Raw genomic sequence first — 26,017 nt, 5'->3', positions numbered from 1 at the left:
GTGGTCCGTGCACACAAGTCCGATAAGCCCGCCATGCTCTCCCGTATCAGCACCCGGACAGCGACGGCGATGTCATAGTTCTTCACCTTTCGTCTTTCCTCCGCGACAGTGATGCGGGCTTGCGTTGATTGATCTCTTTCTCTGCATCTAGAGGGTTTATTTTATCTAGCTTGACCATTTCCACACCAGGCAGCTCCTGCTGCAACCATGTTTCAATCCTTCACGGGTAATTCTCGTCGCCCGCGGCAGGTGAACCTCAGTGGCCGAGCCACTAATCCCTTTGCTGCATTCCCGGGAAATTCGCCGAACAGACAAACTCCCCATGCTGCAAATCCTGAGAGCGCAGTCGCCATTGCCCAACGGGAGCGAGCCTTGAGACAACAGGAGAGAGATCGACAGACCGCATCTCGCACCGTTCAGCGAGTTTGGCGGGGTCATCAGAGTAGGAAAGCAACATATAAGGGCTGGAAGTCTGAATGGGATAAATTTGAGTGGGAGAGAGTTATAAGTGCCCTGGGATTTGATGATGATCGCGGCCCAACGACGGAGTTCGAGCGTCTGGAATGTCTAGCACGTCTTTCCGCACCACCATATCCCACAGCAGAGCAATGTTTAGACCAGCTCAGGCTTCTGGTTCAGTTTGTGGGATTGGTAAGAAAGAAAGAAGATGTGCTACGCCTGGTATATTTCTGCAATGTCTTTGAGCAGACCTTCCATGCTCTCCCCACGATCGCTACGGAAAATGAATGGACCCAGCTGTTGAAACGGCTGGCAATCGCTATTCTATATGCCCTCAGGTCTGCAAGGGACAGCCCGACTCACGAAGCGGCAGTTTTGCCTCTCCTCCGGACGATAGTCTTCCTGATCGACTTGATACCGAAGAAGATGGCAACAATTGCCAAACACTACTACCAAACGATGGCGTTCTTGACAAAGAACATTAAGCTCTGGGAAGGCACTCTATCACCAGAGCATATAACGAATGCTGTCCTGGCTCTTCTGAGACCAATTACCCCGGAAACGATGACAGCCTATGAAGCTCTTGCTATGTCATATCTTACCATTCCGAACCTGCCTGTTTATCTTGGTGAGCTTGATGGATTGGCACACCAAATCAACTACAAATTACTGGCACCTGCAATCGAATCATGTATTCCTCTGACCAAAGAACGCCTTTCTACCGACGACGTCGAGGGTATTGAGGGTCGACTTTGGCTGCTTGCGTACTTGATCTTCTTTCACCGATATGCCCTTCCAGGCCAGGCCAACTTGCAAGCGCCAGACCTCGGATTCCTGAATGTGGTATCTGGGTTGCTTAACTCAACATCCATCTACCTGACACGGTGCTTAGAAGCGGAAGAAAATGGCCCGGATCCAATCCGGGGTCATTATTTAGATCAGTTTGTTACAGATCAAGTCGGTAGCCTGGTCAACCAAAGTAGCATCACGGGGTTACTCTCTCGCATCAAAACATCGCACCTTTCTCACACAGAACTATCAAACAACGAATCTAATGCTTCGAGAGAAGCCAAAATCCTTGCTACATATGCTCTGAATTTGCTGAGAGTGTTCCCTCGTCGTGGTGACGATATCCGGATGTGGTTATACCTGGGTTCGGCGCCTTCAGCAGGTCCGATTTCTGGCCAGCCAGGTGCGAAAATCCCGGCGATCAAATATTTTTGGCAGGCATCAAAATCTAGTCGGATATTTGACATCATTAGCAAGGATTCAACTCAAGTTTTGCCATTACTGCAACTGCCACAAGATGGGGACAAAGAGGACCAAGAGCAGGAGTGGACGATTATTCTCCTCTTTTTCGAGCTTTATACGTTCCTCTTGAAAGTCATGGATGACGAAGAGTTTTTCTCAAGCGCATCACCATTTACAACTTCATCAACTGTTCTGTCTTCGTGGACGAAAGAGAGTGCGCTGCCCCTTGAAGACATTAAAGACATGACTGTCTTCCTCAAAAATCTCGCCTTTACCCTGTACTGGAACGTTGCCGACTTGACCAAGAAAGGGCCTGTTCCATCATCCACTGTGGATCTTAGAAGTTATTTTAGCAACTCGGCTCAAGTTTCTGGACCAACAGAGCGGTTTGAAGTGGATGCTAAGAAGGAAATCAATGATCTTCCTGGTGTGACAGGTATCCCGCTTGACTACTTTAAAGGCTTGGTTACAGGTTTGCTCAGAATGCTGCATGAGCGAGAGTAAGTGGAGATGTTCTATTCGGCATGATAAAAGCACCCCGGCTGACACGCTTTTAGTTCTCGACGCAAGTTCCTCCCTCAAAATCATTGGTTGATGACAGATCGATTCGACATGGAAGGCTTTATTCCAGCCGTTGTGGCAGAAGAGGAGAAACGCCATGAATTCCAGGACGACGATGAAGAGTCCGAACCTGATCTTCTTGATGAGGAATACCCGGAGCCTGCTCAACTTGTTGGCAATAGTCATGCGCGACGACTAATTCACATTCAGGCCATGCGAAATAGTCAACGAAGACAAGCTCATAATAATGCCCTTGCCGCCATTGCACCGCGACTGGAGATACTTCGAAATATGCCTTTCTTCATCCCATTTGCCACGAGAGTGCAGATTTTCCGTCAATTTATCTTCAGGGATCAACAGCGTCGCCGGAAAGGCTTCGTGGATCCTGAATCCTGGCGCTTGTCTGTAGCCCAAACCGCTATGTTAAATGGACCGCCTGGGGGTGCTGCGGATGTCTTGGCCCGACACCACGCCGACATCCGGCGTGAGAGTGTTTTTGAAGATGCATTCTCTCAATACTATAGCTTGGGTGACGGCCTCAAAGAGCCAATCCAGATCAGTTTTATCGACCAGTTTGGAGCAATGGAGGCTGGTATTGATGGTGGCGGTGTGACCAAGGAGTTCCTGACCAGTATCACTGCCGAAGCTTTCAAGACCGACGACTATGAGAGCATGTTTGCGGAAAATGATCACCATCTACTGTATCCTAGCCCGACGGCTGTTGACCAGCTCAAAAAGGTACTTAGCGAGGCTGGACTCACAAGTTCAAGTGCAGAGTGGCAGGATGACGTACGCGGACTTCTTCGACGCTATGAATTCCTCGGCCGCGTCATCGGAAAGTGTCTTTACGAGGGAATCCTGGTCGATGTTAACTTTGCACCATTCTTCCTCTTGAAGTGGGCCTTGACAGGAGGCTCTAGGTCTGCAGTGAAGGAATCTTCCTATCGTGCCAACTTGAACGATTTGAAGGACCTTGATGAGGGATTGTACCAGGGTTTGGTAAGTAGTGCCCCTGGGTGGCAAGCTCAAGATTGTGCTTTTTGAACCTGCAGCTGACCAAGTTTTTTTTTTCCTACAGTTACAATTGAAGAATTACCCCGGAAATGTGGAAGACTTTGGTCTTGACTTCACCATTAACAACATAATTCGGATGCCCAGTGGAAACAACCGCACTGTCACGGTAGAGTTGAAAACAAATGGCTCACAGACCGCCGTGACAAACAAAAACAGATTGGTCTACATTTCCTACATGGCTCGTTACCGTCTGCAGTTGCAACCTGCTCTACAGACTAATGCCTTTTTGCAAGGTCTGGGTCAGATTATCCAACCCGCCTGGCTGTCCATGTTCAATCAATCGGAGTTGCAAACGTTAGTGAGTGGAGACAAGGCTGATATCGATGTGGAGGACCTGCGACGGAACACCCTCTACGGAGGCGTGTATGTGATTGGCGATGACAATTTAGAACACCCGACTATTGCACTATTCTGGCAGGTTATGCACGAGATGACCAACGAGGAGCGGCAAAAGGTCATCCGGTTCGTGACATCTACTCCTCGAGCTCCATTGCTAGGATTCAGCCACCTTCGTCCCAACTTTAGCATTAGAGATTCGAGTGATGACCAGGAACGATTGCCAAGCACCAGTACTTGTGTAAATCTTCTCAAACTGCCACGGTACTCTGATGCAGACACATTGAGGAGCAAACTTTTGTATGCAGTGAGTTCGGGTGCTGGGTTTGATTTGAGTTGAAAGGAGCATTCAGGGCATTAGTGCGTGTACATTTTCCAGTTAGACAGTCTATGATTAATTATTGCATGCATAGCAGGTTCGTTTGAAAAAGATATACGAAGATACATATTTTATTTCAAAATATGTACTCCGTACTTTTTTGTCCATTACTTCCGAGGTTCTAGTTAACAAGCCCTTAAAGCGGCAACCCCAACCCAAATAGGACTAGTGTCCCCATCTCGTGCAGCCTCTGAGTTTTCCAGAACCAATTGCTTTTGGACGGCTCAACTTTTTTTCTTCCCCTTACAACCTCCCCCTCCATCTTCGTTCTCTCTCTTTCTTCAGGGAAAAGTCTTCCTTTTCTTTTCGAATCCTTAATCGAAAGATACAAAATCTCAAAAAAACACGAAAAACCCAGAAAAAACTTTTTCCAGTTATCTTATCTCATCCCCGATTGTGCGGTGTGTTGTGTGGAAGATTTTCTTTCAACGCCTCCATCGTCTTCATTTTCACCTGGTTAGTCATTTTTGATTTTTGTCCTCTCTTTAACTCTATATTGAAAACCGTGTCATCTCTGCTTCTCCTATCTCTCTTGCGCATGCCAAAACACTTGGATTCCCCTCCCCGCTAACCCGCTACCAGTGCTCTCAGCTCAAGTGAAATTTCTCTGAACTCTTTGTTTCGTGGATACTTCGCTGTATGGCACCCTTCCCTTTGTATTGATTCACCCCTCATTTTTCTCATTCCCCCCTTGGTTGCTTGCCAAAGAGACTGCATCAACTGCCGTGTAACCTTATCTTATATGCCTCCTTGATTTCCCCCTCCCCCTCTGCGCGATAGGCTCGGGATGCACATGCTAAAACTTTTTCCTTCAGTAAAAACAGCCGCCATCATGTCTGCTGAAGCCCCCACTACCGCCCCTGTCACCGACAACGTTGTCGCCGAGACTCCCGAGGCCAATGGCGCTCCCGTCGAGGCCACTTCCGAGGCCGCCGGCGATGCTGCCAACAACCAGCCCCACTCGGCTTCCCTCTACGTCGGCGAGCTTGACCCCTCTGTGACTGAGGCTATGCTTTACGAGCTCTTCTCTTCCATCGGTCAGGTCGCCTCTATCCGTGTCTGCCGTGATGCCGTCACCCGCCGCTCCCTCGGCTACGCCTACGTCAACTACAACAACACTGCTGACGGTGAGCGTGCTCTTGAGGACCTCAACTACACTCTCATCAAGGGAAAGCCTTGCCGTATCATGTGGTCCCAGCGTGACCCCGCTCTGCGCAAGACTGGCCAGGGTAACGTGTTCATCAAGAACCTCGACAACGCCATTGACAACAAGGCTCTCCACGACACCTTCGCTGCCTTCGGTAACATTCTCAGCTGCAAGGTTGCCCAGGATGAGTTCGCCAACTCTAAGGGATACGGTTTCGTCCACTACGAGACCGCCGAGGCTGCTAACAACGCCATCAAGCACGTTAACGGTATGCTGCTGAATGACAAGAAGGTCTTTGTCGGTCACCACATCTCCAAGAAGGACCGCCAGAGCAAGTTCGAGGAGATGAAGGCCAACTTCACCAACATCTACATCAAGAACATCGATCTTGAGATCACCGACGACGAGTTCCGCGTCATGTTCGAGGCCTTCGGTGAGATCACCTCCGCTACCCTCAGCCACGACCAGGATGGCAAGAGCCGTGGCTTCGGCTTCGTCAACTACGCCAACCACGAGAGCGCCGAGGCTGCCGTGGCTGAGATGAACGAGAAGGACGTCAAGAGCCAGAAGCTTTACGTTGGTCGTGCCCAGAAGAAGCACGAGCGTGAGGAGGAGCTGCGCAAGCAGTACGAGGCTGCCCGTATGGAGAAGGCCTCCAAGTACCAGGGTGTCAACCTCTACGTCAAGAACTTGACCGACGATGTTGATGATGAGAAGCTTCGTGACCTCTTCACTCCTTACGGTACTATCACCTCCGCCAAGGTTATGCGTGATGCCGCTGAGCGCTCTCCCTCTCCCGAGGGTGAGGAGAAGGAGGCCGACAAGGAGACCAAGGACTCCGAGGAGGTGAAGACCGAGAAGACCACCGAAGAGAAGACTGAGGAGAAGGCCGAGGAGAAGAAGACTGAGGAGACCACCGGAGAGGACTCTGAGGAGAAGAAGGCTGAGAAGAAGGCCTTCGGCAAGAGCAAGGGCTTCGGTTTCGTCTGCTTCAGCAGCCCCGATGAGGCTTCCAAGGCTGTCACCGAGATGAACCAGCGTATGGTCAACGGCAAGCCCCTCTACGTTGCTCTCGCTCAGCGCAAGGATGTCCGCCGCAGCCAGCTTGAGGCTAGCATCCAGGCTCGCAACACCATCCGCCAGCAGCAGGCCGCCGCCGCTGCCGGTATGCCCCAGCCCGTAAGTTACAATTCTCTTGACCTATACTTACTTAGTTACTAACTTTGACTAGTTCATGCAGCCCGCCGTCTTCTACGGTGCTGGCCAGCAGGGCTTCATGCCTCCTGGACAGCGTGGCGGTATGCCCTTCGCTCCCCAGGGCGGTATGCCCATGCCTAACATGCCTGCCGGACGTCCCCAGTACCCCGGTCCCTTCCCCCAGCAGGGTGGCCGTGGCATGCCCCCCAACCAGCAGCTTCCTCCTAACTTCCAGGGTATGCCCATGGGCATGCAGGCTCCTGGTGGTATTCCTAACGGCATGGGTTACCCTATTCCCCAGGCTTTCGGACGTGGAGGTGGTGGCCGTGGTGTTCCCGGTATGCCCATGAACATGCGTGGCGGTCCCGGTTTCGGCCGTGGTGGTCCTCAGATGGGTCGTGGTGGTGGTCGTGGCCAGCCCGCCCCTGGCGGTCAGCCCGCTGGTGGCGAGCCCGCCTCTGCCAACCAGGCTCTCCTCGCTGCCCCCCCTGCTCAGCAGAAGCAGATGCTCGGCGAGGCTCTTTACCCCAAGATCCAGGCTCAGCAACCCGAGCTTGCTGGCAAGATCACTGGTATGCTTCTTGAGATGGATAACGCTGAGTTGCTTGGCCTGTAAGTTACACCGATTGTTTTTGTTTTAAATGCGAGATGATTTGCTAACCTTCTTTCAGGCTCGATGATGAGGAGGCTCTCCGCGGCAAGGTTGATGAGGCCCTTAACGTCTATGATGAGTACATGAAGAACAAGGGTGATGGCGAGACCACCGAACAGCCCCAGGAAGCTCCCAAGGAGGCACCTGTTGAGGAGAACAAGTCTTAATTGATGTGTTCTTTTGTCTTCTCAGAAATCTTGGACGCACGTTGTTGACGACTTTTCCTTTCTCTTATCATTATTTGTTCCTATCTTTTACCCTTTCTCCCCTACTTCTATCTCTGATCCTGATATCCCTCGGTTCGAAAAGTTTGTTCTTAGGCAGTCACCTTCCTGGTGTTTAGTGAATGCGGTATGACATTCGGATTTTTTTTTCTCTTTTCCGGGTTTCCCTAGTACTATTTCCCTTGATCTTCCGGACTGGGCTATATTGAGTGTTTCCAGGATTGACATTGGTAAAAGTCCTTTCCTTCTAGGCGCTGGGTGTGGTTCCTTTGACAACCTTTCTGCAATCTTCGTTCCTACTTTATTCTATTTTTATTTTGTTCGGCTGGGAGGGATTTGTGAAGTTCTTTTTCGTTTCGCTCTCCCTTGCTGTGCTCTCCAGCTTGTGGTTCACTCAATTTGAGAGGCAGATAGATTTATGAATTCCTCACGGAAAGGTCCGGTCGTCCTGTTTGTTTGTTCTCAGATTCGGGAGAGGAGCACCAGACAATCAATAGGATGCCGTGGCCTATTTTGCTTCATCAACTTCCCTTCGATCGTAGACGAGAGATGTTTCTTTATTTCATGTGACTCTCAATCTTTTGGCCGCTATCGTTCGCATTCCGATGACTCAGCATATTCTCGATTGGACCTGTGGACGGATAATTTCTGTGGAAATAACCGAGCTATAAAGAGAACGTCTCACTCACACGAGATGATATATACACAATGGCATCGGAATATGTGCCCGAGACATCTGAAATTGGTTGCTTGACGGCACACTCGAACGAGGACAGCCAGTTTGTCGGTAGTTCAAGCGGCGTCTATTTCATCAAGACGGTGAAACGTGCATTCAACGGCCTAGATGGCCCCTTCCCTACAGCAGAGGAAATGCTTGTAGGTGAAACCTCGTCTTGTGACAAGCGCCAGCGCACCTCATCCACCAGAGACACTGCTCCATTGAAAGTAGTCGAATCTCCCGCAGAATGGACCTACGACCCATCATTGACGGCGTCTTTGGGGAGTCTACCACCCCCAGACGTGGCTAGGGGCTTTATGATGATGTATTTCAAAGTCTGGCACCCTCTTTTCCCGTTCCTGCACGGTCCCACCTTCCTGCAAGGGATGGAGAAGGTCTACTCCAGTGAAAATCAAAACCAGCACACACAGGAACCATGCATAGATCACCGGAGTACATGCTGGACAACCATTCTCCAATGTGTCTTCAATCTAGGTAGTCTGCTAGCGCCAGACTTGGACCTACCATCCGAATCGAAGATCCAATCACCGGACAGCTTCAACTCTTTGCTCGGCACTCTCTCTTCTCGACATGATATCGTTTCCCTGCAAGCACTTCTAGCTATCCAAGTCTATCTAGTCGCGACCATGTCACTTCGGCAGGCATCGACTGTCGGAGGCTGTATCCTACGCTCGATGCTTCATGCCGGTCTCCACCGATGTCCGTTTCGATACAAGCAACTCTCTACCCACGACAGACAACTGCGGAAGCGGGTCTTTTGGTGCGCTTATGCGATCGATAGATACCTGAGTCAGGCTTTAGGCTTGCCGCTTGGTATACAGGATTCTGATATCGATGTGTGTCTGCCTGCTGCCCGGGAAATGCATTCCCCTCGGGGCGAGACGACTCAGTCTGCGAATGGCAGTTCTGCGCCGCAGCACGGTGTAGAAGGCCACGACAAAGAACGCGTTCTTGCCAGCTATGTTAATTCGGGTACTCTGACAGGCCGGGCATTGGAACTTTTCCACAAATCAATATTGGTTCGATCCGTTCGTCGTAGTTCGGTATTGTTCCTCGTGACAGATGTGCATAAGTGGTGGAATGGCCTTCCGATTGATCTCCAAAGAAAGCCAGCGGGAGGATCTGCGATGGCGGATGCTGCGTTTGATTTTGCTCCTTTCTTCACTGTACTGTATCAGCATCTCATTCTGATCATTCATCGGCCTTCATTATCGCTGGATCCGTCAACTGCGGAATTCTGTTCTGGATTGCAAACCTGTATTGGGGCTGCGAGAGCTATCCTTTCAGCACTCAGGTTGCAAGTTGATAGCCATCAGGCTTTGTTCTGGCCCGGCCTTTTGTCGGCTGCGTGGATGTCTGGGTTGGTTTTGGCTTTGGCTTGTCAATTGAACCAATATTCGTTGACAAAGGGTCTTCAGTACGTGACGTGTCTCTATTTAATTTGCTTGGCCTTTGATTGATTACTACATACTAATAACGAGATAGGGAAATTGAGGAATTTTCAGGCTTCTTGCGTCTGATGTCCAGCAAATGGGAGACAGCGAAGCATTGCCAAATATCGCTCTCAGTACTAGCAGCGAAAATCCAACAGTCAGAAAGCAGCTCCGACCCAACAGCAAACTCCCAGGCATATGTGACGAGGGGCTCTGAAGGAAGTCCAACACTGGTGCAATCTTTAACTACACGCGAGGAGAATTTACAAAGACTTAGTCGTCTGTCGCACTTGCAAGAACAGCCTGCCTTGTCCGCAGAACCGTCCGATATTAGGCGATGGAAGAACACATGGGAAGAATCCATGCGCAGGGGACATGACCCCACGCTGGTCCCTCCTGTATCGATGCAATTATCACAGATGAACGAGCAGGAAATCCTCGACGATATACCCTCTTCACTGCAGATGGATTTACAGGGCACAGGGTCGGCGCGATTTGAGGGGATATCGAATTTCGACTTGAACATGGTCGATTTAATCGAGGGCGCAAACTTCGACACTTTGTTCGATATCATCGGGCAGCAATTCCCAAATTTCTAAAACCATGTTACCCACTACTAATGAAAAATATAAAATAATCTACGATCTAGCAACGAATCTACTTGAATAATACCAAAGAAGACAAACCAAAATAATCATATCTTTCATGCGGTGTGTATGGGTATTTCCTCCAAACGCTGTATCAAATGCATATGTATCAAATAGCCCATTCAGGCATAACCCATCCATCATCACCATCGCCATCACCATCACTCCCGAGCTTGTACCTCACGCCGGAAAAGCAAAGTCCGATTGATACGGACTCTCCCATTCCGAATCTCCTGGCAATAGTACTCAGCCTGCAGCTCCGCAGCCGCAAAAATAGACGCTTTGCTGGAATGGTAGTCTCCGGGCACCTTGATAGAGACGCACAGTGGGTGATCATGATGCTTAGCATGGACGGAGATCGTAGCGGTGCTAGTTCTGATATAAGCGGCAACTGTGCGCATAAGAGTCTCGTCGTCGGACTTAGAGTCCCGTGGCTCGATGAAGACGTTCACCCAGTTGCTGACCTGGCGCGGATCATACTCGGGCTCTGGGAGTAGCTCCCCGTCGAAGTAGAACATGCTCTGCATACTTTGGATGTCGGGAATGAGAATATCCATGTCTTGGTCTTGGCCTTGCATATTGGCTTGGGGGTGTGGTACTTACTTTGTGACTGATATTGTTTGGTGGAGTGTGGGAGGAAAGATGGCAAGATGGGAAGGTGATGGTCGAGTCCTGTTCTGGTATTATATGGACTCTGCCTTTTATATACTCACTGCCTGGGAATCTTTTATTGTTTCTAGCCAGAAGGCTAAAACAAAGGAGCCATGATCATACAATGCTATTTTCAAGTCTTTCATCTATTCCAGGACGTCTTTGTCTATGCTTATTGAGGAAATCTTTGAGAGATCACTAGCAGTTTGAAGTCTGCCTAATTTAGACTTGAAGAAATCTATGTACGCATCTTTTCTGCCTACTTTATCGTGATAATGGACCTTTCACGGTTGAGCTTGAAAATACAATGTATGCAATTGATCGACCATTTCGACTAGCAGCGCCGTATAACAGTATAAAGCATAAAATGCAATACTATCAAGACATACTGTCTCGGAACCTCAGAACCAAATCATCGAGGGGGCTACCTCATTTTGCTTTCATATGACTGTAGCCAGTAATATTAATACTCGTATTTATATAAGATGTAATCCTCTAGGGCTGCTTCTAGAGCATAGACATTGTTGACAATATAGAGAAAACCAAAGATTACCGAACTCCCTATTCTATCAAATATCTAGTCCAACCAAGCTGTAAGCCACCTTAAGAATCAGAAACTAGAGGTCCCAAGTTCAATATCAAATGACAAAAAGCAAAACACCACCAAAGGCCCCGTTCCCAATGAAACCAAACGCCAATCATCTATCTCCTCCCAAAAAGCAAAGAGCGGTTAATGCGAACAAACCCCCTGGCAACCTGTGATATCAGATACTCCGCCGATAGCTCTGCAGCAGCAAGAATTGACTCGTTATCATTGTGTTCTCCGGGAACTTGGATCGAGAGGCAGAGCGGGTAATCATGGTGCATAGCATAGTCGGTGATGCTGACGACTCTTGTGCGGATACAAGTAACGACTGTGCGCATTATGGTGAGATCGTCACATCTGTAGTCGCGTGGATTGAAAAATATGTTCACCCAGGCGGTTGTTCGAGGGTCGTATTCGGACTCTTGCATTAACCTTCCGTTTTGGTAAAACATGCCTTGGATAGTGTTAGTTAGACTTGTGGGTTTGCGGATAGAAGGACTGACTTGTTTTCTGATAAAAAAAATGCCGAGTTTGAATAGATGGGCTCGAATGAATTTGGCTTTGGATTTGGCTTGTTTGAAGGCCCTGTAGAATGCTTTCTGAGTGACTGTGAGGCCTTGATATAGGATGATAAAGTCGTTTAAATGTTGAAACTAGTTTTACACTAAGACAGGAATACTGATGTTGTTTCCACTACTTTTATTCCCTTTTATATGAGGAAAACAGGTGTCATATTGCTATAATGACATTTTCAGGTTTCTTAGTTCTTGGGCTCCTGGCCTGTTCCATCTTGTGCGAGATGGCTTTGAGATTCCGTTTATACATGTTCATACAAATTTGACACTTAATTGAGCTTTTTGGAACAGTCCTTAAGAATATATTGGTCGTTACTTAGGAGAAAGAGTTCTATAGGTTTAGTTTCTGTAATCAGTCTTTGGTATTTTGTGCTTATCATATCCAAGGGCCAGCTGATCAGTTTAACTAAAGTGTTATTTCAGACATGAGACAAGAACAAAAGAAGAAACAAAGAACAGAAGGAAAGAAGAAAAGAAGAAAAGACAATGAATTGTCTCAGACTTTCTTTCACAACTTTTCAATCTCCAGACAAACAGCATCCACGACCCCTTGAGTGTCAGATGTCCCTCCCAGATCAGGAGTCAGAATGCCTCGGGCACAAACCCGTTCCACACAACCCATCAGTTTCGCAGCAGCATCCTTCTCACTAATCCAGACAAGCATCTCCGCCGCCGACCAAAAAGTAGCAACCGGATTCGCGACTCCCTTCCCAGTAATATCGAAAGCACTACCATGAACCGGCTCAAAAATCGACGGACTCTTGCGCGTAGGATCCAAGTTGCTAGAAGGTGCAACACCAATCGACCCGGCCAACGCAGCGGCAAGATCCGACAAAATATCCATATGCAAGTTCGTCCCGACGATAGTATCGATCGACTGTGGCTTCGCCACCATCCGAACAGTCATCGCATCAACAAGCATCTTATCCCACGTCACATCGGGGAAGTCCTTAGCGACAATCGCGGCAACTTCATCCCATAACACCATCCCGTTACGCATGGAATTGCTCTTCGTGACGATAGTCAGGAGCTTGCGCGGCCGGGATCGCGCTGTCTCAAATGCGAATCGCATAATCCGCTCGATTCCCACGCGCGTGAATACAGCCACTTCTGTCGCAGCTTCCCATTGCTGTCCGACGTGAGATCGTCCGCCTTGTCCTGCATACTCGCCTTCGGAGTTTTCCCGTACGAGCATCCAGTCGATGCCATCTGTTGCGGTGTTGAGCGGACATCTGGTTCCTGGGAAGGTCCGTACTGGTCGGACGTTTGCGTATAGCTGGAGTGGGCCGCGGAGGGCGAGAAGAAGACCCCAGAGAGAGATGTGATCGGGCACGTCTGTTTGTGTTAATATTGCTATTTATCAGTCCAGTGGTTGGTATGATACTATGCAGTATAGAGAACATACCAGGTGATCCAACGGCACCGAATAATACAGCATCGTACTTGCGTAGAGTGTCGAGGCAATCTTCAGACACATATCGTCCAGTTTGCTTGTAATACTCGGTTCCCCATGGGATATGCACAAAGTCGATATTGAATGTGCCAAGAGTATTCGCGAGTTTCTCGACAACTTGGATAGTAGCACTGACTACCTCGGGACCAATGCCATCGCCTGGGATAGAGGCAATGCGGTATGAATTCTTTGAAGCCATAATTCAATGAGGAAATATATACCGAACTCGAAAGGATGTGATGAGAATTTCCACAAAATCAAATGCAGGTAAATTTCCAGACTATAAATATGGCTGCTATCAATATGGTTGATAGTTCATCCTACCCTATACGTCTTTTGACTGAGTGGCCGCTATAGCGACAATCCGAACTGTCGGGAGAACTTTCAGGCGATGGGATTTGCCGTTCGCCACTGCGAGTACCATGCTCACTTCGACATCTCTTGACCTTCCACACAAATAAAAATGACATCGAAATCAAAGGCAAAACGGCCTGGGCGTATAACAATCGCTTGCAACGCGTGTCGATCGCGAAAACAAAAATGTAGCGGCCGAAAACCCGTTTGCGAACAGTGTTTCGAAAACAACCGACCATGCAACTGGCCCGAACAGCTTCGAAGAGGACCAGAGAAAGGATATGCCGAAGCACTGGAGAATCGACTTCAGCTCACTGAGAATATTCTTTTGAGTTTGCTCCCACATGTCTCGGACGAGCAGCTTTCAGCTGCGATTGCTCGCCGAGAAAGCAGCCAAGATCACGGTACTGGCACATATGTGCCATTCGCTAGACTCGAGAGGAGAGGGATTGAGAGTTGGTGGCGATTCCCCCTTGATACTTCTGACGGTATTCGGAGGTGGCAGCAAGCTTGCACTGAGCCTAAAAGGGTGGGTCTGGAGACACAGGGCTCTGAGAAAAGGCGTTTGCAGAATGAAGCGCCCGATGGTTCGGTTCAGATGTCTACTGCAACTCGAGATACCGATGGAACTCTCAATGAAACACCGAACTGTCAGGCCCTCGAGTCATCGAGTGATGCACGTGAAGAGAGTGCTCCGGTGGAGAGAATGAGTTCTTGGCAGGGAGCGCCTTCGTCCGAGTTTCAACGTCAGTTTCTCTGGTGAGAAAGCAAAAAGTAGGCTTCTTGCCTCAGGTCTGTCCCGTATCATTTCAAATACTCCATTTTGCCTACAACAGCAACCGATTTTATGCTGTAGTCAACTAATCAGATACAATATCAGCTTTCTACTGTGTACCCTCGTCAAGTTCTCATATGAGTCCTGGATAAGTGGGAAAGTCAGCCTTCCAATTAATTTGATAAAGGGGAAAAAGAAAAAAAAAAGATCGATACCCAGAGGTACAGAAGGAACAGCCGGAACTCATTTTGATTTCCCGCTCTGTTGACGCAGAGAGCCGACCGACGAGCATTTTTTGGTTCTATGCCGGGGGGAGCGTCAAGCTCCCCCATTTCTCACATCTGCTCCCCTCACAGGTGCGGGAAACGGTGTGGCTCACCACAAGGCCAGAGCCACCTAGAGGGTACTTTCTTTATGTTACTCTTTTAGGTAAAGGATTTTTTTTTTTTTTTATAATTTTCACTAGGCTCTTAGTTTATCTAACTAGATCTTGCCTTGCTTATTTACCCTATCACTGAAAGAAACTGATACTCTAGTGCTTTACCTAGAGTAGTGGGCTTATGAAACAACCAGAATTGTATTCTACAGAAAGATAGGTGATTTTATATGAGGTTCTGGAAAAGAGTTTGGACCACCTGACAGTCCCTGAGGTTACACCTAGGCCTGTTTGCATGTCTCAAAAGGTTTTAGTCTCACCGCAGGTGTTGTACACGGTCTACATTTGAAGGGGTAGAGAACAGTCATAATCTAGACTCTTCTTTTAGAGTTGATATCTTCATATGAATCCTTCATATTTCCATAAAATACCGAAGGTTACGCATAGAATCTAATAAGACATCTAAATAACAGTACTAGAAATCCTGCTCGAAATACTTCAAAAAAGACTATTAGTACAGTGTACATCACAAGGCCAGTTTAGTCTTCTTTGTCATAATCAGCCGAATCGTATTGCTCACGCTCTTTGCGAGTCCAACACTGCCTGGAGGCCACTGACTGACTCGCTGGGTTGTTTCTCCAGTATTTCCCGCTCGACTTTGAATGCACAGCTCGGGCATTCACTAACATTACGCATAGCACAGTCTCGATGGACCATGCATTCAACGGAACAGAACCCCAATCAAAATCTTTTTGGTAATGTTTCAAGCCAACAGGATTCGGATTGTCCAATACCTTCTGTTACCCAACCCGCTGAAAAATTGTCCTAAGGCGCGGTGAGCCATATGAAACCTGACCCACCCTCGAGCTGCTCGTTTTCTTGAAATTTTTCGCTCGGGGATGATTAGCTTTGAATTCATAGCTCGGGCATTCACGGACGTCGCGCATAGCACGGTCTCGAGAAACCATGCATTCAATGGAACAGAATCCACCATCAACAATTTCTGGTGATTCCTCAAGCCCAGAGGCTCCAATACCTTCCGTTGCTGAACCCGCTGCAAAATTGACTGAAGGTGTCCTGGAAGCACATGGGTCTATTATTGGCGCATGACCGGCACGTGTAGGGTGAGCATTCAGAGTAGAAGAGATAGCTCATTGCCCTTCCCGTTACGGGCATGTGTTGACATTTGTAACGGCCGGCTTAGTGATGATCGACACGCCGCTATTATGAAAGCTGACCCACTCTAGAGCTGTTCATGGTATCTGGGAGTTCAGATCTTGGGTATACCTTAGGATCCATCCATTCAGTCCGTGTAGCCAAAGAACGCCACCTGGTCAAATCTGCAACAGAAGTGTTTTGGTTGGCCTTTCTAGCTGCGAATTCGAAACAGGCAAAGGTAGTTGACATGTTCAAAATGACTTCCAACACCATACGAGTTGCAAATTTTCTGTTATATCGTTACTTAAATTATCAACCCTTTCCACTCCAAACACTGACCTTGGGCGTTGAGTAGTCTTTTTTTTATTCATTTTTCGACTCATCGAAAACGAGAAGATACACCCATCCTAACTATGGTAGAGATAACTGTTGTTGAAAGGCTCAGAAGCTGGGACAATGGGGGGAACGATTTAGGCAATAAGTAATACCTACTAACACTCTACGGGAGTGCAGTGCCTAATACGATATATGTCAGTCAGGCCCCTCACAGAAGAGACGGTTGAAACTTACAGTTCCCATTTTATACACTTGACCCCCATCTTAGAGATCAATCAGGTGCAAGTTACCCTCTTGGTCATTGTGGTCTCAACTTTGGCACAGAAGTCTGTCGCTTTCCCTAGCTCTTGGATGGTTCGAATGACACAAGCGCAAACATTCGAGTCGAAAGAAGTGGCTTAAATTCAGAGGCTAGATTCTTGAAAGCCGCAGGGTGAGGAAAGGATAGAAACTAAAGATGCATAGAGACGTGTTGTAGATAATTATGCGGTGACATGTGTGACGCGGGTCATATGAAAAATTCTTCGTTGTCTATTTAATGAGTGTATTTATAATTGGATATTTATAATTGGACAACTTCCGGTGGAAAGTGCCATGCACCTAAAGTCTAGCCTCTTTCCCAGATTCGAAGACAATCTTCTCACCACTAGTCAAACTCCTCTGCAAAGCCGAACCAATAACAACTGCCTTAACCGAGCTTGAAAGAGACACTGGCGGAGTCGTGTTATTCAAGCAGCAAGCAGTGAACTCGTTAGCCTCCGTGAGGAAAGCCTCTCTGAAACGCTCGTAATAATGCTTAGGAAGCTCACGTCTGGCTCCCTGACCATCGTGGATCTCAAGGTGGTTTTTCTGGCCATGCATATTGACTCTGAGCGACCCCTTCTCACAGATGATCTCAGTAGCATCTTCCTGTCCAGCAGCCATCATGCGCGAGCAGAAAAGGGTGGCAATCTTGCCTCCCTCAAACTCGACTGTAGCTACCGCATTGTCACGGTCCTTGCTCGAATCCAATGCAGTGTGAACGGCAGTTACTCCAATAGCTTGCAGACTTTTGACATTGGTATCCTCACCAAGGAACCAAAGCATCAGGTCGATATCGTGGATGGAGCAGTCAAGGAAGATTCCACCGCTTGTCTTGGCGTACTGTACAAATGTTCCAGTAGTGTCGAGCATATCTGCGGTCTGGGATCTGAAGAGCACTGGTCGACCGTGTTGGCCTGAGCTCATTCTCTCAAAGGCTTCGCGGTAGGAAGCATCAAAGCGGCGTGAGAAACCGCACATGACTTTCTGGTTGGGGTATGTCTTAAGAGATGTGTTGTAGGCATCCAGAACGGATTGAGCCTGTTGTAGTTAGCATATGTCTCCATATTTTGTAACACATAGAAAGACGTACGATCTTGATGTCAAGAGACAAAGGCTTCTCGCACATGACGTGCAATCCCTTCTTAATAGCGGCAATAGTATGATCTGCGTGGACTGCAGTAATACCAGCAACAACTACAGCATCCAAGTTTTCTTTTTCGAGCATTTCATAATAGTCTGTGTAAATCTTTGCTCCTGTAAGGTTTTCTTTTGCCCATTTGTGCTCGTTGAGATCAGGAGAGCTTGCTGCTACCACCTCAGCACGAGGAGTAAAGATATGGTAGTTTGTAGCATGTCGTTGGCCTGTTATGTGTCAATTGGCGGACTTGCAGAAATACGATTCGGAAGCAATGCCCTACCCATTCGGCCAAGACCGGCGATACCGACGCGCAACTTCGGGGCTGACATCTTGAAAGAAAAATGTATGTTTTTTTAGGGGAGAAGTAATAGTTGAAGGGTTTGAAATATAGATTCCAGGAGTAGTCGCTTCAACAATGCCTCAGAGTCGGTATTATATACACACGTTTGGAGTGGGTACAAGGCTTGGCCGGGAAAGGGAATCCGAGTAGAATTGATACTTGGTAACCAAGACGGCGGCTACTGCAATTGCAAGGAGTATCGCCGACCTCGGGAGTGTATCCTATTACTAAACCTACCTTTTTACGCTATCTGCACCTCGGTTCCAAGGTCAATGCATAGAGAGGTCATTTTCAAGGTATGTGCCTCACGACTTCAATGCAAAGAAACTCTAGATTTTGTTCGTTATGGGTAAAGTAACTCAAATTAGTAAACTGAATTGAGAATTTTCTAGGTACGCTTTTCAAGAATATCGGAAATGTGCTGAGGGTTTACAGGTAAAAAGGGCTATGCCATGGGGATGAACCTGAGGTCCGGGGCAGTTTTACCCCCGCGCGGGCGCTAATGATGGCTTGGTCATTACCCGTAAAGTTTAAAAATATGTAATTTTAAGAACACATCAGATTCGATCTAAGAGTGGATATAGCCGCTTCATCTATATACATGCACAAGGACCTCAAATTGTAAAGCTATGCCACAGTCTCGCAATGCTCAGTGCCAAGATTGTCCTTCCCAGTGTGTGCCAAATCAGAAATAACCTCCGTGCGAGCTATCATGGTTGCCTCCTTCCAGCTAATTGCATTCCCAGCCTCATGCTTGATTTCAAAGAGTCTGTCAATCTGCTCCAGAGACAAGTTCGCAGTCTCAACATAGAAGTACCAGATAATTGGCAGGAAACAGAAGTTGAAAATGGCAAAAAGCATGTAGTACTTCCACTGGATATTTTCGATAGCTGTTGGGGTAGCAACAACGATAACATAAACGAACAGCCAATTCGTAGTAGTTGCAAATGAAGTGCCAATATTACGCATTTGCTGGGAGTTGATCTCGGCCGGATAGATATACGGGATCGACAAGAGCGATGTACCGTAGAAGATATAGTAGACGAAGATGAATACCACGGCTAGAATAGACATGCTCTTGTTGTCGGGTCCACCATATCGCAGTCCAACGGCGACAAGTGCAAAGCAGAGGCTGCTTCCAGCGGCGCCGAACAGCATCAGTCTCTTTCGGCCAATACGATCAATGAGCAGAGCTGCAACACAGCCCCAAAGCATCAGCGACATGGCGTCAACGGCGGACAAGATCAGGGCCATTCTGTTGTCCAACCCAACTGACCGGGTCAGAACGACTGGCAAATAGTAGGCAATAACGTTTGTTCCGCCAACTTGCTGGAAGAAGGCAGTGCCAGCTCCAAGAAGAATCCTGCGCAATGTGTGTTGTTTGTTGTTGCGCTTGAAGATTGCCTTCACGGGCTTCAATTGCTGGACTTCGGATTCGTGATTCACAGAAATCTCCAGGCTTTGTATCTCATCCACCACTTCGGGGTCATCGATTGGCTTTGCAAGGAGGCGGGCTAGGATTTCACGGGCTTCGTTGGCACGGTGTTTCATGACAAGCCAACGCGGCGACTCCGGGGCGACAAGGACAAAAGCAATTGTGACGAGGGCGAAGAAGCATTGGAAGCCAAGAGGAAAGCGCCAGCTCACTGGAGAGTTGGGGATAAAAGTGAAACCATAGTTCATCCACTACCAAAAATCAGTATTGCTCAAGTATTTGTAAGTGAAATAGCTTACGTTTGTGATGACGATTCCAAAAATATTCGTCACCAATTGGGCAACAATAAGTTTTCCACGATGCTCTGCACGTGCAGTTTCCGATTGCCAGATAGGAATTGCAATTGTGTTCATTCCATTTCCAACGCCAGCCACAACACGGCCGACAATCATTTGGGCGAGGGAATAGGATGCGGTTTGAAGAATGGCGCCAACGATCAGGATGCAGCACCCGATTAAAATTGTCCGTCTTCGACCGAGTTTGTCTCCCGAGAACATTGTCACCAGAGTGCCTATGATGCAGCCAATGTCATATGTGGCAACAATTTGACCTTGAATGGTCACACTTGGATTTCCAAAGGTCTCAAGGAACGGTTTATTATCCAGGAGTCCACCAAAGACGCCTTGATCATAACCAAAGAGGAGGAAACCGGCACCACATGCTGCAGTAATTCTATATTGAAGCCATTTCCCTTGTGCATTGAAAAACATGATGAGTAGGGTCTTTGGAATGTGTTCAAAAGTTCTGATATTAGCACGAGCCACTCGTGTACCGCTTGTATCGATATTTATATACAATAAAATCTGCTCTCTCTGATAGGACCACATAGTACGCATTAATCGTATCAAAACCTGGGGTATACATCAAGGATGCACCCCCACACCGGGTTATGAATCCCGTATGGGTTGGCTATTCCCAATTAGGTTAGATCTACCCCGGTTATACCAGCGATTGGTCCCCGGAGAAATTAGGACATCAACGACATCTCCCGTCCAAAAGGTTCGTCAACGAGGCTATAGTCTACCACATACTCCGCTTGAACTAAAATACAAATGCGCGGGTTAACATTGGTTATAGTTCGGATTAAATATTTCCCCATTAATATTACCCCGCACTTCTTGGACCTTTCAAGCCACCCCTGTCTGTGTTGCTAAGGGGGTTGCATACACAGTCTCATAGCACCCTAGAAGAAGATATGTCAAAGCCCAGTGTCACCTCAAAGAAGAGGAATCATGCCTCCATGGCATGCGTATCATGTCGGGAGAGTAAAGTCAAGGTAAACTATCAATTAGTCCGGGGAAGACAAGAAGCTAACCCCAGCAGTGTGACGGCAGTAAACCCAAATGCTCCAGCTGCATGAACAAGCACCGCGAATGTCGATACCAGGCCGTAGACAAGAGAAAGTAAGTGATAAATGACTCATCAGGGTCATGCCATAAAAAGAGGTTGGTTAGATAATAGCGCTGATTATGTGAAGGCTCCCGCTCCGTGTCGCCATAGAGCTTCTCTCAAGCAGAGTCGAACAGCTCTGTCTCTTCATTCGTCAAAGTGGATTAGAGGCCCCGCCTATGCCACAAGAAAGGGATACGGCTTTGGCTAAAGTCCTTGATGTCCTTGGCTTGACTGAAGTTCATTCGGTTGCAGGAAACAATCAAATCAACAGCAAATCCTCCAATTCTAATTCCCCATCAACAAACAATGATCTGCCTTCCGATGCACCAAATTCTGTGCCATTCTCTGTTCCTGGAATAACAAATGATTTAAATAGCGCTTGGGCTCAGGCATCGGCATCCCCGGACAACACATCGCCCCAGTCGAATTTCACAATGTTTTCAGATCCTCATGCCGTATCAACACTACCCATAATCGATGCTGGAGATCTGGATATCCCAATTTCAGAACAGTATCAACCGACGGGTGATCACTCGGATAATTCATTGGCCAACTGGGACTGGACCTTAGATTTTGGAGCATGTATCACACCGTCTACAGAAATCCATGATATCGGTGTAGAACAACTACAGCTACCAGGGGAACAACTGGAGAGGCTACATGAGCCCTTTGAGCCTGCCGTCGTTAAACCCCCACCCAGCCTCGACAATGATACCAGGAGCACAGAAGAAATTGAAGATCTTATTGACGAGATTTCTGATCGGATGGGCACATTGCGCTTTGACCCTGGAGGACGAGCCCGCTTCTATGGCCCGACATCGACTTTCAACCTTGCCGATGCTCCAGTATCTATCAGCACCCAGACATACCGTACCGTTGATTATCATATCGACGCAGACTGTGACAGACAAGTTCCATTATCTCTCGAAGAGCATCTTCTTAATCTCTATTTTACCTGGCAGGATCCATCGTTCCACGTCGTTGACCGAGAAATGTTCGAGAAAGGAAAGACAGGCTGGGATGGAAAAGAAGAGACACCATTTTATTCCGAGGCACTCTGCTATGCAATGTGAGTTGATTTGAATGTGACCAATTGGACATATCAAATAACATTTTCAAATAGGTGCTCTCTCGGCGCTGTTTTTGAAACCCGTTACCACCCATCCTTTGTGACATTCCCGAAATCTCTCGGTGAATTCTTCGGAGACCGTGCAAAGGAAATTCTTGAAATTGAACTAGATTCCCCCAGTGTGGCAACAGTCCAAGCACTAGTCATATTAAGCAGCCATGAAATTGGTATTGGCTCAGACACACGTGGATGGCTCTATAGTGGTAAGTATTGTTGAAAGCTCCTAGTTTGCTTTATCTTACAATTCCAGGGATGGCTCTTCGACTTGCCTTTGATCTTGCCCTGCATATTGACCTTTCTCCCTATGTTGCTCGTGGGTCTGTTACCGCTGCCGACGCTGAGTTGCGTCGAACCGTCTTTTGGGCCGCGTACATGGTGGATCAGTGAGTTCCCGCATTATCTTTGTATGCGATCGGAATATTTCTAATCTGTCGAAATTCCAGTCTTGTCGGTTTCTACCTTGGTAGACCTTTCTATACCAACATGGAGGATGTTACGGTCAAAAAACCAAACAATGATGTTGACCATCGAGAGCCTTGCAAATGGACACCTTACGCATCTCCCATTCCATTTGACAATAAGTCGGAATTATCTGACTGTATTGGGGCCGTTAGTCAACAGGAAGTCACCCTATGTGAGATTATGGCACCCTTCGGCTACTTTCTGTAAGTTCCATTCTCATTTGTTGTCTCTCATCGGCATTTGTTGGACTCAAATGAGTTCCTTCTGCTAACCTTCGCTCCAAAAAAAAGGTATGGAACATCAGGTATTCCAAGAGCTGCGCTTCAGCAGCTCAATGAGGACAATGTTGCCAAGCTTCTGAGTTGGAAGGCTCGGTTGCCCTCATTTTTACAAATCAACCTCAACGATCATACCTCTCCTTATCTTCCACATGTGTTGCTACTTCAGTGAGTTGCTATTATACTTCCCTTCCACGTTCTCAATGTATTTGCTAACTCATCCCAAAGCATGCAATATTACCAGAATCTCATCTACAGCCATCGACCCTGGATGTCAAAAGGCTACATACAACCACAACCCCCGAAGGGTCCCGGCTTCACCCACGCTCGAGAGATGTGCATTAATTCCGCAATCTCCATTGCCAAAATCCTTGTATTGTACGAGACCAGATATACCCTCCGCCGGATAAACATCAAAGCAGTCTCAATTACCTCGTCCGCCGTACTCCTACTTCTCTTTGCCGCCGTTTCCCAGTACCAAACCGAAGAAAAAGTGAATATCATCGCTCATTTGAGTACCTGTTTCAGAGCCCTCGATGAGTTCTCTCTATCCTGGCAGAGTGCCAATCGTGCTAAAGACCTTCTGGTAAGACTACAACACAAATGGGAGATTCGTACTCGTGCTACTAAACCGGACCGCGGACCGGATGGGGCTGTTTACCCCCCAAGAAAGCGATCACGGACACTTGATGGATCTGACTCTATAGTCCCAAATAATGGAAGGCTTTCAAGCACACAGCCTGAGACTCGTGACGTCCAGCTGGAATCTGGGTTGGGCTGGATGCTCATGCTGAGCGGACAGCTTCCGTCGGATGGGGACGAGGATCTCTATTCTTTCGTTGCAAATACAAGCATTCCAGAATCTGAATACGATACTATATAGGCATGTCTGCAATATACCAATTTGCTTTTCTTTCATGTTAGATAGCGAGATAGACTTAATTATACCATCTGTACAAGGCTATGTTAATATCATGTTACAAGAGCAAAGCGGTATTGACTCGGATTATTCAAACAGACCTCCATCAAATGATCAATGCGGCCATTCTATATCTAATCTATTTCAAATAGTATGCCAAATCCGCACCGTCTTCTCTCTCCCACTCTAGTTCTCCATTTCCAAGATACGAAAACGGATCCGAGCTGTTGTTGTGCCTGATATCAAAGTCCTCACCCCGAATATCCTCAATAGCCTCTGTTGTCAAGTTAGTATATTACCATGACAGAACTCTACTCTGCCAATTGTCAAACTTGCCTTTATAATGTAACACACTACCTGGGTACATCGCCGTAACAGTTTGCCCGTTGTTATACCAAGCATGACAGCCCTTGTTCCAAACAGTACGTTTGAGACCCGCTTGCGCACGACGGTTGTAGTTCCAAACAGCGGAATCCTTTACTGTGACAGACCTGCTCGTATGTCAGTTGGGGAGCCCATATATCTCATCTCACAAAATACACACTTGATATCCTCCCGAGCCATCTTCTTCATCCATTTCAGAATGTAATCAGCAGTCCAGCCGATCATCTGTGGCACACTGCCATGACCAATGGGGCAATTAGGCCCATTGAATATGAAGTAGTTTGGTACGCCACCGGCACAGATAGAGAAGTATGCCTCGGGTGTCTTCTTCCACTCTACATCAAGCCGTCGGCCTTCTCGAGCCACCAGCTCCCATCCGGGAATGAAGGTGGTATCAAATCCAGTCGCACAGACAATCAAGTCAAACTCTTCTTCGCCTGCTGCCGTGCGAATGCCTGTCTTGGTGATCTCCTCAATTCCCTCGAAGCACCATTCAGCATTTGGTTGCTGCATCGCTTCAAGATATCCATCACCAGGGCTCAGTCTGCGACATCCAATTTCGTACTTCGGGATAAGTTTGTCAATCAGATGAGGATTCTGACTGAGACGCTGGCGCATAAGCCCTGAAATTGCATCGAAGAGCATTTGGTTATGCTCTGAGCCAGATAACATTAGTCGATAGACGGTGTTGACACTTTCCAGAATTAGTCTGATTCAAAAAAAAAAAAAAAAAAAAAACAGCAAGAAACCTACGAGCAGTCAATCCTTTTTCTATGCTCCAGGAATGCTTGTGGGTCGTCTCGGAACTTCACTTTCTCTCCCTCGGTATATTCAAAGTTCGTTCCCATTCCATCCTTCGTGATGTCTGGACAGAGATTGACCGATACCCAGGTCGGTTGACGAATGTAATTGACAATCCTTGCAGCCTTGGGCTGGAGTGCAGGAACAACCTGAAGACCGGATGAGCCATTGCCAATGACCGCGACCTTCTTGTCAGTCCAGTCGTATGTTTTGTCCCAACCAGCGGTGTGAACAAGCTTGCCAGCGAACTGGTCCAAACCGGCAATGTTCGGCATATTCCACCGGTTGAGAATACCAGAGCCATTTATGAAAATATCCGCTTCATCATAGATAATCTTGTCATTCTGTCTGAGCTCGAGCGCCCATTTGCCTCGCTCCTCATTCCAAATGGACTTGACAAGCTTGGTATCAAACACGATCGGACCTTTCAATCCGTACTTCTCTACCGTGTCGACAATGTATTGCTCAATCTCGGCACCGCCAGCATAGCATTTGGACCAGTTCGGATTGGGCTCGAATGGAAAGACATAGCTGTGGGCAGGAACATCGCATCCAACGCCGGGATAGACATTCTCGAGCCATGAACCTCCCACTTCGGAATTCTTCTCGTAGATAGTGAAATCCACGAAATCAAGTGGCTGCTCGTGTTTCAATTTATGAGCGAGGATCAGGCCAGAGAACCCCGCCCCTATACAGATAACTCGGAGCTGGCGCTGCTTGAATGCATATTGACTGGGGTCGATATTGATAGTCTCATTGTAAAGGGATTCATTGGAGGGCATGATGGGTGTTTTTTCAACAGTTGATCGTTTATTTCTTTGCTTTTCCCTGTCTGTTTCTTTTTAAGTATTCCCATTCTCCACCTAGGACGGAAGACATCGGACTCGACCAGTAATCCGAACTCAGGGGTTGTCTCCATATATTTTAGCCTTGACTAGGGCAGCAATACTATCGTTGTCCGGTGTTTGAATTAGATCGGAATCCTTGTCAGGGAGGATTAGGGGGCAATGTAA

At 47.6% G+C, this 26,017-nt stretch overlaps 11 protein-coding genes across 11 annotated transcripts; 5 read left to right on the top strand and 6 right to left on the bottom strand.

The window, feature by feature from the left end:
• Nucleotides 1–207: 207 nt before the first annotated feature.
• N7479_004083 (HECT-type E3 ubiquitin-protein ligase) lies at nucleotides 208–4,021 on the top strand (the record flags this gene model as incomplete). The annotated part of the gene is made up of 3 exons (XM_057251780.1): nucleotides 208–2,210; nucleotides 2,268–3,270; nucleotides 3,350–4,021. The coding sequence occupies 3 exons, from the start codon at nucleotides 208–210 to the stop codon at nucleotides 4,019–4,021; spliced, it is 3,678 nt and encodes a 1,225-aa protein (XP_057111105.1).
• An 871-nt stretch (nucleotides 4,022–4,892) lies between these two features.
• Nucleotides 4,893–7,223, top strand: pab1 (polyadenylate-binding protein; the record flags this gene model as incomplete). Its single annotated transcript, XM_057251779.1, has 3 exons — nucleotides 4,893–6,386; nucleotides 6,439–7,016; nucleotides 7,076–7,223. 3 exons carry the CDS (start codon nucleotides 4,893–4,895, stop codon nucleotides 7,221–7,223), a joined length of 2,220 nt encoding a protein of 739 aa, XP_057111104.1.
• Nucleotides 7,224–7,988: 765 nt separating this feature from the next.
• N7479_004081 (transcription factor domain-containing protein) lies at nucleotides 7,989–10,051 on the top strand (the record flags this gene model as incomplete). Its single annotated transcript, XM_057251778.1, has 2 exons — nucleotides 7,989–9,436; nucleotides 9,505–10,051. 2 exons carry the CDS (start codon nucleotides 7,989–7,991, stop codon nucleotides 10,049–10,051), a joined length of 1,995 nt encoding a protein of 664 aa, XP_057111103.1.
• Nucleotides 10,052–10,260: 209 nt separating this feature from the next.
• N7479_004080 (uncharacterized protein) lies at nucleotides 10,261–10,677 on the bottom strand (the record flags this gene model as incomplete). Its single annotated transcript, XM_057251777.1, has 1 exon — nucleotides 10,261–10,677. The coding sequence occupies one exon, from the start codon at nucleotides 10,675–10,677 to the stop codon at nucleotides 10,261–10,263; it is 417 nt and encodes a 138-aa protein (XP_057111102.1).
• Nucleotides 10,678–11,452: 775 nt separating this feature from the next.
• On the bottom strand, nucleotides 11,453–11,674 carry N7479_004079 (uncharacterized protein; the record flags this gene model as incomplete). The annotated part of the gene is made up of 1 exon (XM_057251776.1): nucleotides 11,453–11,674. One exon carries the CDS (start codon nucleotides 11,672–11,674, stop codon nucleotides 11,453–11,455), a length of 222 nt encoding a protein of 73 aa, XP_057111101.1.
• Nucleotides 11,675–12,419: 745 nt separating this feature from the next.
• Nucleotides 12,420–13,563, bottom strand: N7479_004078 (uncharacterized protein; the record flags this gene model as incomplete). The annotated part of the gene is made up of 2 exons (XM_057251775.1): nucleotides 12,420–13,246; nucleotides 13,317–13,563. 2 exons carry the CDS (start codon nucleotides 13,561–13,563, stop codon nucleotides 12,420–12,422), a joined length of 1,074 nt encoding a protein of 357 aa, XP_057111100.1.
• A 264-nt stretch (nucleotides 13,564–13,827) lies between these two features.
• On the top strand, nucleotides 13,828–14,481 carry N7479_004077 (Zn(II)2Cys6 transcription factor domain-containing protein; the record flags this gene model as incomplete). The annotated part of the gene is made up of 1 exon (XM_057251774.1): nucleotides 13,828–14,481. One exon carries the CDS (start codon nucleotides 13,828–13,830, stop codon nucleotides 14,479–14,481), a length of 654 nt encoding a protein of 217 aa, XP_057111099.1.
• Nucleotides 14,482–16,963: 2,482 nt separating this feature from the next.
• N7479_004076 (Oxidoreductase N-terminal) lies at nucleotides 16,964–18,133 on the bottom strand (the record flags this gene model as incomplete). Its single annotated transcript, XM_057251773.1, has 3 exons — nucleotides 16,964–17,704; nucleotides 17,757–18,028; nucleotides 18,085–18,133. The coding sequence occupies 3 exons, from the start codon at nucleotides 18,131–18,133 to the stop codon at nucleotides 16,964–16,966; spliced, it is 1,062 nt and encodes a 353-aa protein (XP_057111098.1).
• Nucleotides 18,134–18,771: 638 nt separating this feature from the next.
• On the bottom strand, nucleotides 18,772–20,349 carry N7479_004075 (sugar porter family MFS transporter; the record flags this gene model as incomplete). The annotated part of the gene is made up of 2 exons (XM_057251772.1): nucleotides 18,772–19,830; nucleotides 19,879–20,349. The coding sequence occupies 2 exons, from the start codon at nucleotides 20,347–20,349 to the stop codon at nucleotides 18,772–18,774; spliced, it is 1,530 nt and encodes a 509-aa protein (XP_057111097.1).
• A 485-nt stretch (nucleotides 20,350–20,834) lies between these two features.
• On the top strand, nucleotides 20,835–23,783 carry N7479_004074 (transcriptional regulator family TF; the record flags this gene model as incomplete). Its single annotated transcript, XM_057251771.1, has 8 exons — nucleotides 20,835–20,915; nucleotides 20,963–21,042; nucleotides 21,117–22,100; nucleotides 22,155–22,363; nucleotides 22,411–22,543; nucleotides 22,604–22,825; nucleotides 22,913–23,068; nucleotides 23,129–23,783. 8 exons carry the CDS (start codon nucleotides 20,835–20,837, stop codon nucleotides 23,781–23,783), a joined length of 2,520 nt encoding a protein of 839 aa, XP_057111096.1.
• Nucleotides 23,784–23,958: 175 nt separating this feature from the next.
• On the bottom strand, nucleotides 23,959–25,786 carry N7479_004073 (flavin-containing monooxygenase; the record flags this gene model as incomplete). Its single annotated transcript, XM_057251770.1, has 4 exons — nucleotides 23,959–24,095; nucleotides 24,174–24,310; nucleotides 24,364–24,897; nucleotides 24,957–25,786. 4 exons carry the CDS (start codon nucleotides 25,784–25,786, stop codon nucleotides 23,959–23,961), a joined length of 1,638 nt encoding a protein of 545 aa, XP_057111095.1.
• Nucleotides 25,787–26,017: the final 231 nt, after the last annotated feature.

Source organism: Penicillium vulpinum (genome assembly GCF_028829585.1).
Source record: "Penicillium vulpinum strain IBT 29486 chromosome Unknown utg000002l_segment0_segment0, whole genome shotgun sequence".
NCBI classification, from domain to species: Eukaryota; Fungi; Ascomycota; class Eurotiomycetes; order Eurotiales; family Aspergillaceae; genus Penicillium; species Penicillium vulpinum.
The sequence above is the reverse complement of the archived record's forward strand: the minus strand, read 5'-3'. Positions and strand labels throughout refer to the sequence as shown.